Here is an 11,500-nt window from a genome sequence, read left to right as displayed (position 1 = left end):
CTAAGCTTAAATTTGAAAATTAATCTCTATACTTTAATTTTTGACATAACTTGCTACTTCAAATTTTTTAATATCATTAGTTAGTCTAAATACCTTATTCAAATTAAAATGTGGAGGTAAATTTTTAAGAATTGTCAATGCAGTTAAAATTCTTTGTTAAATTTAAGATATTAGATTGTCATTTTTTATATATATATAGTTATCAAATAAATATTTTTTTAAATTTCAATATGTCATGCCAACAAATGTAACCAAAAAAACTTTAATGGTATTAACAATTGGAGCTAAATTTTTAAATCTAAAAAGTAAATAGACTAAATTCATAAAAAATATTGAGATTAAATTTAAAATGTAGAACATATTTTGATTAAAAAAATTAATTGAAGCAACGTAGTGCATGGTGGAAACAATACTAATATATGATTATTGGTGAGAAATCACACGTATGTGATATTACACGACTATAAGATACCAATCGAAACACAACACATAAAAAGAAATAAAGGAAAAAGAAAACCCGAAGCTCAGTACAATAATGTGAAGTAGAGGCTTATAATAAGCATGATTTTCCCTCACATTTGAGATCAAATATGGAGAGCCAGGAACTAACAATTTGCAGGATGAGGAAGCTTGCACAAGCTAGGCAATTTCATGGCAAGGTTTGGGTCAATACCAAGGGAAGGCAACAGCTTGGAGTTCTTATATGAGCAAAGGCAACGCATGTCAGCGTGGGAGAGGGCGGAGCAGCAAGTTGACGTGGGCGGCGGAGGGTTGGGAGGGGTCACTGCTGGTTTGCATGCCATCAAACCTGAAGCTGGCATGCTGCAAATGCTTTGAGCATCAGTTGTAGCGATCGCCATAACCGTTACCATTGCCAATATAAGTGCCTGCAGACCCTTCATTTTCTCCTTTACTTTTTTTATGATGTGGATCGAGAGCTACGCCTAAGGGGATCTGCGGTGTGGAGGAGCTAAGCTACCCAAAGATTGTTATTTATAGAGGAATGAATGGAGAAAAGTTTGGTGTAGAGTAGTCCGTGAACCCTTAATATGCTTTGGGTCCTGTCGGGTTTTGAGATTATTGTTCAACCAAACTGTAGTCTCACGGGATGTGAACTCGTGGCAAATCAAAGAAGCTTTTCTTTTGGATGTTCTAATCCGATTCCATTATCAACGTATCTCATCACTATGACACCACATACATTTTCAATCATTTTTATTATTGTAGATGAAAATAATATTCAATTGCAATGGTTATTTATTCTTTCTACAATTATGATGTCGATTAAAGTGAACATATATAATGGATACTTTGTTAAATTTTAATCAAATAATTATTTAAGAAAATATCTATACGCTTCATAATTTATACTAATGATATTCTAACATCACATTTTATGGTACAACATGTCAAATTTGAAGTAAATTAATATTTAAAATTTCATAATTATCTACTATATCAATAGTTAAATATTTATTAATATATACCATACTTAAATATATCCAATCGAAAACTATATGCATTATATTGATGCTGTAAGATTTGGTAAAATATTGTCATAAAAAAGTTTAACATAATTTCAGATGTAAGTGGCATAAGAAAACGCGAGAATGATAATGTATGTAATTTCGAAAGTGGATTGTGGTTTTTCTTTTTTATAGATAAGGAATAAATGATTTTTTTATTTGATGTTATCAAAGATTGAAAATATTAATTACTAGTGGTCTACACGTCATTAGGTTTTACCTATAAAATTATCCTTTTCTTTTTTGTTCCTTTGCATGATAAACAGTTTATTCACTAACAAAGTAAACAACCATGACTAACATAAAAGCAGAAGAAAACAAAGTATATTCATCAATAAAATAGCGTAGAGCGGGTGACCCATCTTTGTCCACAATCCGCAGATAAGACATAAGAGGGCGGATGTTGGATTTTGAGGTTTTCTGGTATAAACCTTTAACCTTAGTCCTGTTGGAGGCCACCGCCTGATTCGCAACATTTCTACCAGCTGCTTACCAGTCTGGATTGCCTTGAGAAACTAGCTAGACTTCTATGTCATATTGACACGTTAATAATCAGTTATTTAAATGGAAACCTTGATTACTTGAGATTGAAGGCAAATCCAGGGCCAAGACTCAAGATGTATGCACTTTCATGAGCTCCTTAAAGCTTTCTTTTCATATGGTTTAGTAAAAAGTTACATTTTTGTAACAATTAAGATGGGACTTCGAATTATTTGAAAGATAATGTATTTGTTGTAAAGTACAAAAGTAGAACTATATTTGCAACGAGCAATGATAAAGAAAGGGGATTAGCTTATATATTCTACATGACTGAATAGCCTGGGCCACCTCCTCCTTCTGGCACTGTCCACTCTATGTTTTGCTTTGGGTCTTTAATATCACATGCCTGTACATATTCAAACCAACCATCTTAACTTTAGCGCAATAACCACATACCAATTTAGCATCAACCAAGAAAAGAGAGCAAAGCACCGTCTGTAATGTGAAACCCATAATTTTTAAAACATGTCAACTCTTAACTCATCCATGAGTGTCAGATACCAATATATATCCGACCAATGTTGTTGGGACACTTCATTTTTGTTGAAATACCAATGTTCACCACTTGTGTCTGAGACATGGATATGGATATCTGACATCAAAAGATTCTCCAAATACATGAAAAAACTTAAAAAGAAATATCTAACTATACCCATACCTTACACTACACTACACAAAGGTCTAAGGAGCATAGTATCTGACAAGGGGATGTTCAAATTTATTTCTATGTTTTCCTATATATTTGGAGGATTCTTGGAAGGTTATATCCCTATACCTATATTAGACATGAGTGTATCAGACATTAGTCTTTCAAGAAAAATGAAGAGTCAAAGCAATAGGTCAAAATTGGCTTTAGAGGGTATCGAAATGAGACTTTAGAAAGTCTCGTACCTTAGGGGAAAGTTAGTCATTTAGGCTTTCATCACTTTCAATTTTCCACTGAACTTGACAATATAATTGATGCTAGGATTTTATTCAAGTGAAACAATTAATTGAGTTTCAACTAATTGTTCCTGGTATTACCTTACAGTGCAAGCAATTTTGAGCATTGATCTGCAACTTCAGCTGATTCTTTTCATTGGGAACATACCTTCAATTCGAACAAAGAAAACAATGGATTCAGCGACAATATATTACATGGATATAAGTTGAAAGAAAAAGCATGATAAGAAATTTACTCGTATACACGGGCAGGACAATATCGTGACTCAGGTCCAGCATACTCTGGCAAGTTTACAGTTTCAGGAATATTCGGGTCCCTCAAGTGAAGATGAGCTGGCTGATCATGGTTATGATTTGTATTGCTCCTAACATGCAAATAGAAATAAGTATATCAAACACGAGTCGGAACAGACTGAAAAAGAGAATATAGCATCACATGATAATGCATGCCATCTGCTTTAACTGGATATGCTGCCAAAGGTAATTCAGATATACCAAAAATAGAAGTTATGAATTATGGAAAAAAAATTATCTAGACATTCAGTAAAAAAAAAATCATCTAATTAATCTCTGGAAATAAAATCTAAATTAAGGCAATGACCATTCTTCACACCTGTGCAAAGAAGTTGGCACATCAAAGGACAAAACTCCATCTGGCTTTGGGTACTGAATTGAGGAATGTAACTTTGCAACCTGCAAAAGGAAACAAGTTAACTGATTCCTGAAGTTGTGAAACAAAATCACATGATACAAGAAGCATAGGATTAACTTCTTCTCCATCAACAAATGTAGCCCGGTTTTTGTCATCTTATTTAAAATAAGAGTTCTATTTATGCATCGTAAAAGGGGAAAAAAAATGTGAATTTGAGATATGATTAGGCTCATATACAGCATTTACAGGATAACTTGATACAGTACTGAATGTTTTTTATCAAGAAAAAAACTGGGACTACTGCTTATAATTATACAAAGAATTTGACAGGGTCAACAACATCAATTCCAGGATAAAAAAAGAAAGCCAAATATTTAATTTTCCATTTGGGTGTAACTTCAGTTATTAATCACTTGAAAAAGATTTCCCTTACATTTGTTGCTTCATGGTCAGGTTTCCCATGCTTAAATGTGAATGGAGATTTTCCTTTCAACACATAGCTGCAAGAAGACAATACAGTGCAAGACTATCATTAGAGAAAATCAAAATTGTGCAAAAGTTGCCCACACTAATCTTCACGTAGCTATGCCCAGCAAAAAGTGAAATCTTACTGTTCCAACGCACTTAAGGCTAGGCCTGGAAATAGACCATACTCGAATGCCTACAAGAAATGAAACTATGCTCAAAACATAAGATCAAAACTATGCTGTCTTGTAAAATTAAGTTCACCATCTGCAACCTTACCAGTTAGATGAATAAACGTAGGAGAAAATGAACTGATCCAGATACAAAAATATGTGGTTCCTTAAAAGCAAGCAAATTAAAGTAAACCGGTTTCTTAAATGTGCTCATCAACTTAACACCCGAAGGCAGTCACAAAAATAAATGAAAGTGTACTAAAGAGTAGAACATGAGGGAAAACATGGAAAATGCAGTTATGGAAACAAAATATTGGGAAATGCTTTACTTACAGGTCGGTAATTCCGAGCTCTGTGAAGTTCTTCCCACACCCATGAACTTCTCAAAGCATCCCAGTATGCTTCCATATTGGAACCTTCATGAAGTACACCAAAAGTAGCTTCTGCCGCTAGCATTCCTGTTAGAAACATGTCCTGTTTCTTTAATACAAAATAAAATAGGTATCTTAAACATATGAAAATGCGGCAGCATGGGATTAACATTACAAACTAATGTTAGTCTATTCTAAAAATGCAGGCATTATGTTCATTTCAAAAGCAGAACATTAATAATGATGCAGAAATTTTTAAGAAACTTTATTTATGTGCACTGATGCATTTGAAATTCTTCTAGGAAATAATATACACTTGGTGTTTTTATCAGTTTATTTCTTATTTTATAATATAGAAAAAAAAATACAAGGGAAGGAACTTCTACTTTACAGAAGGCTATGGTCATAATATAGGCCACATGAACATTACATGTGGAATTGAAAATTTCACTAGACATTATTCCTTTGAAATACATTGGTTTAAATAGTCTAAATAGTTCAGAATCTTGTATATGGACACTTACAAGAATTTGAATGCATTAATCTAAAAAAAGACGGTCAACAATAGGTTTATATCCTTTTAATTAGATTAGTTACCTGATTTCATGGCAGTATGAGTTCCTTTTATTTTTGGTACGTTTAAAAAGCCAGCAGAACATCCAATAATTGCTCCTCCCGGGAAAACTGGATATGGAACAGACTGAAATTTAACTAGCATCATATTCACGTATGCATAACATGTAATAACAAAAACAGAAATGTGTAATTAAAAGTATGAACCTATTGGTAATCAGCTTGCCCAGATCCTTCATTATCAACAATCCAGTAAAAGTTCATATAATGGTCACAGCTGTTGCCTAATGAATTATCTTTGGATACATTAAGTCTACTCCAGAAACCTTTTTCATATTAGCACACTATGCTAGCCATTTACAAATTCAATTTTCTGCTAGCTAATTTCTAAGCAATTCTGATTTGCCTAAATGAGATATGGCAGAGTGCTAAACTCACCTGAAAACCACCTTCATTCAATGTCCGAGCCCCATATTGAAGTACAGTTCCACCTTCTAGAAGGGGTTTTATGGAGGGATGATGTTTAAGTTTCTACCAAGAGAGAAAACCAAAAAGCAATATGAGCGAGATACAAGGTTCTTTCGTTTCATGCATGAGACTCCTAAAATTGAAAAGTCAAGACATCATTTTTCTGGAATATTTACAGCAACCAACAAACTGAAACACCGATTAAACTACAATAGGAAAGTTAGTCAATGGCCAAGAAATCATGCAAATGTGTTATTTTCTTCTTGTTGCTACAATTGGTTCTCCTTGAATAATGCTAAACTGAGAAGCTGGTTTAGCACTATGAGGAAAAGTCATAGCTTTAGCATGCTATGTTGTTTCTAATCTTCCAATATTCTGAGGATGTCAGTTTTGTTTGTGATTTTGATCCGAATCTCCGAAGGTCAAATCTTGCTATTAGTCCTTGTATTATGCATAAGTTATGGATTTAGTCCTTGTACTCTAATTTAGTCAACTTTAGTCCTTGTACTTTCAGATTTTTGAAATTTTAGTCTTGACCCAAATGACAATAGTTAAATCAGTTAGGACAAATTCTGCAATTAATCCTCCGTACTATGTAAAAGTTGTGGATTTTAATCGTTGTTCTCCAATTTGACCATTTTTAGTCCATATACTTTTCAAATTTTAAGATTCAGTCCTGACTTAAACGGTAGCAGTCAAAAACATTAACTAAAATGACATGGCTTTTTTTTATGTGGAAACCGTAAGATGACATAACATTACTCGTGATAATATGTTTACTGCATAAGATTATGGAAATAGCAGAACCTAACTTCAAGAGTTTAACTATCGTTCAGTCAAGACTGGAATTTCAAAATTCAAATAGGACAGGAACTAAAATGACCTAATTAGAGTACAACAACTAAATCCACTATTTATACATAGTACAAGGATTGATGGCAGATTTGACAGTTTCCAAATAGTGACAATTCTACAGAAACATCTGGTTAATTAGTGGAGGCTTAGATTGAGAATCATACATATGTGATGAGGCACCTAATCCAAACAACATGACTTGTCTGATTTCTCTAATGCTTAGACCTTTCACTTCAACAGTGACAGGATGAATGGAAGGAAAGAGAAACAATTGAAATGAGACATCCAAATGGACTTGCCAAGCCATAACAATATGAAGATGTTATAAACATGGTAGATAATTAGGAAAGAAAAAAAGGTACGTAAATGCATAACCATGTTAAAAAACTAAAATAGAAAGTGAAGTGAGTAAGTAACAAATGTAACAAGCAAAAAACAGTTTTTCTAAATTAATATTCAAGAAAATGCTACAATATTCATAAAATGTTGTAAAGAGTCTAGTTTACCTGGAATTCCTCATAAGGATTCAAGAAAGGGTTATGATAATTCAGAGCAACCACAAGACCAATTGAAATCTGTATGCTCAACCAACATAAAGAGAAAAAAAAAAAAGAACAATATCAGCGTGAAGAAAATAACCACAAAAGTGATACTGGTGATGAAAGCAATGAAGAATAAAAGGAAGTGCTCTTTTGAGTCATCATGAAACTAGTAAGGAATATCACACATAATTTACCAACATAAATATGGTTTCCCATAGGGTTAGCCAGCTATTAAAATATAGGTTCCTTGAGCCTTTTTTAAGAAAAACCTTCCAAGATCTCACAATACACACCCACGACATTAGACCTGAATGAGACAGATTTGCTTCCTCTGACATCAAATTAGGGCATTGATTGAAGTTTACATTGTGTATATGAATTGGAACACAAATATAACACCAGGTGCAGTTTGGTACAGGGCTTTCCTACCATAACTTCTGGGATCCTCAAACCACTCCCATAACCATTGTTCATTAGGAAAAGCGCAGTCCTTTGGCTCGAATGTTGTAGTAGTATTAGATCCATGGATATGGATAAAGGATTTTCTACTAGAAAGCTAACCGATTTTGAAAATAGGGTGCCATGAACCTCTATATGTACCTAATTCATGATTTACATACAGGTGGGATTGCCCATCATATCAACAGAAGGAATTTCAGAGCGCTAAAAGAACTTTCAAACAATGATGTTAGCTCCAAAGAACAAATGTCACTCGTTTAAAATGACACCAATATTTACAGCTTCTAGTATGAAGGCTTGAATCACCAATGTGATATGGACGCTTTTATTGCAATAGGAATTTTAGTTTTATTTATTTATTATATCAGGTTTATTAAGAGTTTTAGTTTTACTTAATTTCTCTATTATATTAGGTTTTCATTTCCTTCATAAACTCTAAGTTAGGAATTCTATTAGGACTCTTTCCTTCGTTATTAACAGTCTATAAAAGGCTGCTAATATGAAATAAAGAGGTAAGCAATTATTCTATCAAAAAGAAATGTTATTTTGAGAGGGGGTTCAGTCAAGGACGAATCTGCCTTTTAAGTAACCATAGGTCAAAGCAAGAATTCTTTCTAGTCTAGACCTGTGACTAAATCCTACGCCAAGGCGCATAACACAATGCTGTAACAGTCCAGTTTCAGCAATTCATCATACCACAAACTTCTCCAATCTTAATGTTGTAGGGGGAATTCTCCACGGACTTGAGAAGAACAAAGATTCTATTTCAAAATAAGCATAAAACAGAGGGCAGCAACAGAAACTTTATTACCTGTCTATCTTTCATGTGGTAGAGAAAAGACCCTCCATAAGTCTTGGAATCCAAGGGCCAACCTAATGTATGGAGAACTGCTCCAGGCTTATGCTTTTTCTCATCAATTTCCCAAACCTGATTGAATAACAATATCAACAAACATTATCTCGGATATATAGCATATATTGGAACTATATAATCTCTCAAATGGAAAAAGCATAAAATACCTAGAACAGCCAACCCAGCAAAATATATGCTTCAGAAATTAACAATATTACCTCCTTTATTCCTAGAGCATAAGTTTGATGTTGAGCTTGTACCTTCTCTCTCAGTTTGTACTCTTTCATTATTTTCTGTTCAAGAAAATTAAAACAATAGCCACCATCAATATTCTTTACCAGTAAACTGGCTAACTTGGACCCCTAGAACAGCACTTCAGCAACTATTTTTTTTCCTAAAAACCTGTGATAATGATCCTCGACATCCTTCAGCTAGAAGTGTAATCCGACCTGCATGTTAACACCATGGCTTAGTCCACTACATTCAACTTAAATTCTCAGTGCACAGAGAGAAAGAGAGAGAGAGAGAGATGCCTTTCAATGCTACACCACGCTGGAAATTCTCTTTTCTAGAACCATCTTTGGCAACTCCCATGTCATTAGTTCCGATACCGACAACATTATTGTCTTCATCGTATAATATCTGAACAATGGCACACCTTACCCTTCAAACAGCCATCATAATATAAAATAGCAATAAGACATAAAATATAAGTACCTCACTGGCAGCAAAACCCGGATAAATTTCTACTCCCAGTTCCTCAGCTTTTACTCCCATCCAGCGCACCAGTTGACTTAGGCTACATCACAACGTCCATGACATTAAGGTTTAAGGCAAAATTGATGTCATTAAATTGGAGAAGAAGTATATAAAAAGAAAGTGTCGCATGATTCATGTGTTAACATATTAAATTTCATTGAAGAAAATGCAGGTGCTCATAGGATAAAATGAGTGTCAAAGATTAATTTCACCAGCAATCTAACATCTATTCAGCAAACAGTTGATTTTCAAAGTTGCTATCCGCTTACTTTGATAATTAAAAGAAAAATACTTCTTGCAATCTGACAGAAATGCAGAAAGCATTCCATCATCAAATTCATTTTTCAAGGTGTTCCAAGTGTGGTCCACGAGTATTAGAGAAATACCTAATAACATAGTTTCCTTTGTTATCAAATGGACTAGGAAGTGAAATTGCACGGTCCTTCGTAAGAAGCCAAAACTTATCGGAAGAAACAGGGACATTTATTGGTGCCTGCATGCAAAGAGAGCAAATGAGATGTAGTAAAGGAGAAGTGAGAAAAAAGTTATCGATGTTCAAAATATGTGCATGGTCAGTGATATATCCTTTATTTTATAGTTAATATAATAATCAAGCAATTTTACACCTGTATATATAATGTGCTTACAAGATACTAGAACATACAGGATTCTGTGTCCTTTCAAATTTAGAGCAGTATAAGTATAAAGGAGATATGACGGATTCATCATTATCGATTTTACGAAGCAATAATAATTTTACGTAGAATTCCTCCAAAGATTTGCAAACGATATGGCTAGAAGAAACACGAGAAATGGTTAATTTTTTATTTTTATTTTTATTTTTATTTTTGTTAACATTTTTCTTCCCTTCAACTTGACAAAGACCACATAGAAGACTAACACTTCTCCAAATCATCCACATACGCCAAACAGGTGAAAAGGGATTCTAATCTGTTGTCAGCTATGATTGAGGTCACCACGAGAATATATTACTGACCTGATTCCAGCATACCAATCTTTAACATATTCTAAAATGAAGACATCAAAAGAAAAGGCACCTCTTCATCTTTCCATTGTGGGAGAAGCTCATTCAATGCCCGAGGTTCAAAAACATTCCCAGATAAGATGTGAGCACCTAAAATCACATAGAAATATTATTTGTTTTCTTGCTGAGCAATCATGTAGAAATATTAAACGATTTTTATAAATGCTCAAAGCTAAACTTGCACCATATGGTTCTAAGCTCAAACGCCAGTCAGATGTACTGTAAAATCCAACAAAAGAAGACAGAAACCTACCTACTTCAGCACCTTTTTCAACAACACAAACTGAGAAATCAGCATTTTTTTCCTGACACAATTGCTTGAACCTTATAGCTGCAGATAAGCCAGCCGGGCCAGCCCCAACAATGACAACATCATAATCTATAGACTCCCTGTCAGTTTCACTGCTATAATTCCTAATTTCCCCAACCAATCCCTTCGACCTCAAAAACCCATTTCCATTTCTTTCGTGTTCCCTCAAATTAACACGATTTGGAAAATACCCAGACGAGAAAACCCGATCAAAACCTAACCTGGAGCCTAAAGAAGGTGACTTTTGATTGAAATAATGAGAACAGGATTGCCCTTTTGGAGTGGCAGAAGAAACTGAAGAAACGAGGGGGAGGTGAAGCTGCTTCTGATTTTTGAGAGAGGTTGATTTGGATGATATTGAAAGAAATCTTTGCATGATTGAAGCAAATATCAAAGGTTAAAAGAAAAAATGGTTACCTCTTTGCTCTTTGGGATATAAAGAGGGAAAGCAAATTGAAATTTATATATATGTTTAGAATCACAGGCTTCACTGGAACTGACGTGCCAAACTCATCCTAGGTTTGTCCGGTTATTGAGGTTTGGCTGTCCTTGTAATCAAAATTTTTTAATCGATTTAATTTTAAAATATATATATATCTTTCCAATTCCATTTCCAGAAGAAACACGAAGATAACTCCTCTCTCTCTCTCTCTCTCTTAATTTGTACTAGGATGATTCTTTTACATGATCATAAGTTGTAGTAGGACAACATGCCTTTTTCTCAAAAAGGAATGTCCAAAAAATAATAATTTTATTTCAAAAAAATAATTTTTAACAACTAAATTTTAAATAAAAAACTATTTTTATAAAAAAATTACCACCCTTAAACTTAAGGAAAATATTTGGTAAACTCCTATAAAATTCAAAATTTTCAATAACTAAAATTGAGGGGATAAAAAATATATATAATATAATAAAAATTATATATAGGTCAATTTACATAAATAATATAAAAAATATTAATTTC

The 11,500-nt window shown here is 33.6% G+C and overlaps 2 protein-coding genes across 3 annotated transcripts; both read right to left on the bottom strand.

Moving 5' to 3' along the window:
- Positions 1 to 398: 398 nt before the first annotated feature.
- LOC107896903 (putative lipid-transfer protein DIR1) lies at positions 399 to 1,041 on the bottom strand. Its single transcript, XM_016822200.2, has one exon. It carries the CDS (start codon positions 900 to 902, stop codon positions 606 to 608), a length of 297 nt encoding a protein of 98 aa, XP_016677689.1. The 5' UTR covers positions 903 to 1,041; the 3' UTR covers positions 399 to 605.
- A 1,119-nt stretch (positions 1,042 to 2,160) lies between these two features.
- On the bottom strand, positions 2,161 to 11,219 carry LOC107896902 (electron transfer flavoprotein-ubiquinone oxidoreductase, mitochondrial). 2 transcript variants are annotated; one of them, XM_016822199.2, is made up of 18 exons: positions 10,477 to 11,219; positions 10,237 to 10,313; positions 9,565 to 9,671; positions 9,137 to 9,218; positions 8,953 to 9,061; positions 8,822 to 8,868; positions 8,638 to 8,712; positions 8,378 to 8,494; positions 7,072 to 7,140; positions 5,681 to 5,773; positions 5,267 to 5,369; positions 4,632 to 4,756; positions 4,272 to 4,321; positions 4,094 to 4,160; positions 3,622 to 3,701; positions 3,245 to 3,373; positions 3,090 to 3,156; positions 2,161 to 2,412 (listed from the first exon to the last, which is right to left on the bottom strand). In XM_016822199.2, the coding sequence occupies exons 1-18, from the start codon at positions 10,907 to 10,909 to the stop codon at positions 2,329 to 2,331; spliced, it is 1,914 nt and encodes a 637-aa protein (XP_016677688.1). In that variant the 5' UTR covers positions 10,910 to 11,219; the 3' UTR covers positions 2,161 to 2,328. The 2 variants fall into 2 exon arrangements, with proteins under 2 accessions (XP_016677688.1, XP_040935694.1); XM_041079760.1 differs by having other exon boundaries at positions 2,389 to 2,637; positions 10,477 to 11,077.
- Positions 11,220 to 11,500: the final 281 nt, after the last annotated feature.

Source organism: Gossypium hirsutum, chromosome A10 (assembly GCF_007990345.1).
Source record: "Gossypium hirsutum isolate 1008001.06 chromosome A10, Gossypium_hirsutum_v2.1, whole genome shotgun sequence".
NCBI classification, from domain to species: Eukaryota; Viridiplantae; Streptophyta; class Magnoliopsida; order Malvales; family Malvaceae; genus Gossypium; species Gossypium hirsutum.
Note: the sequence above shows the minus strand (reverse complement) of the source record. Positions and strands in the feature narration are given on the sequence as shown.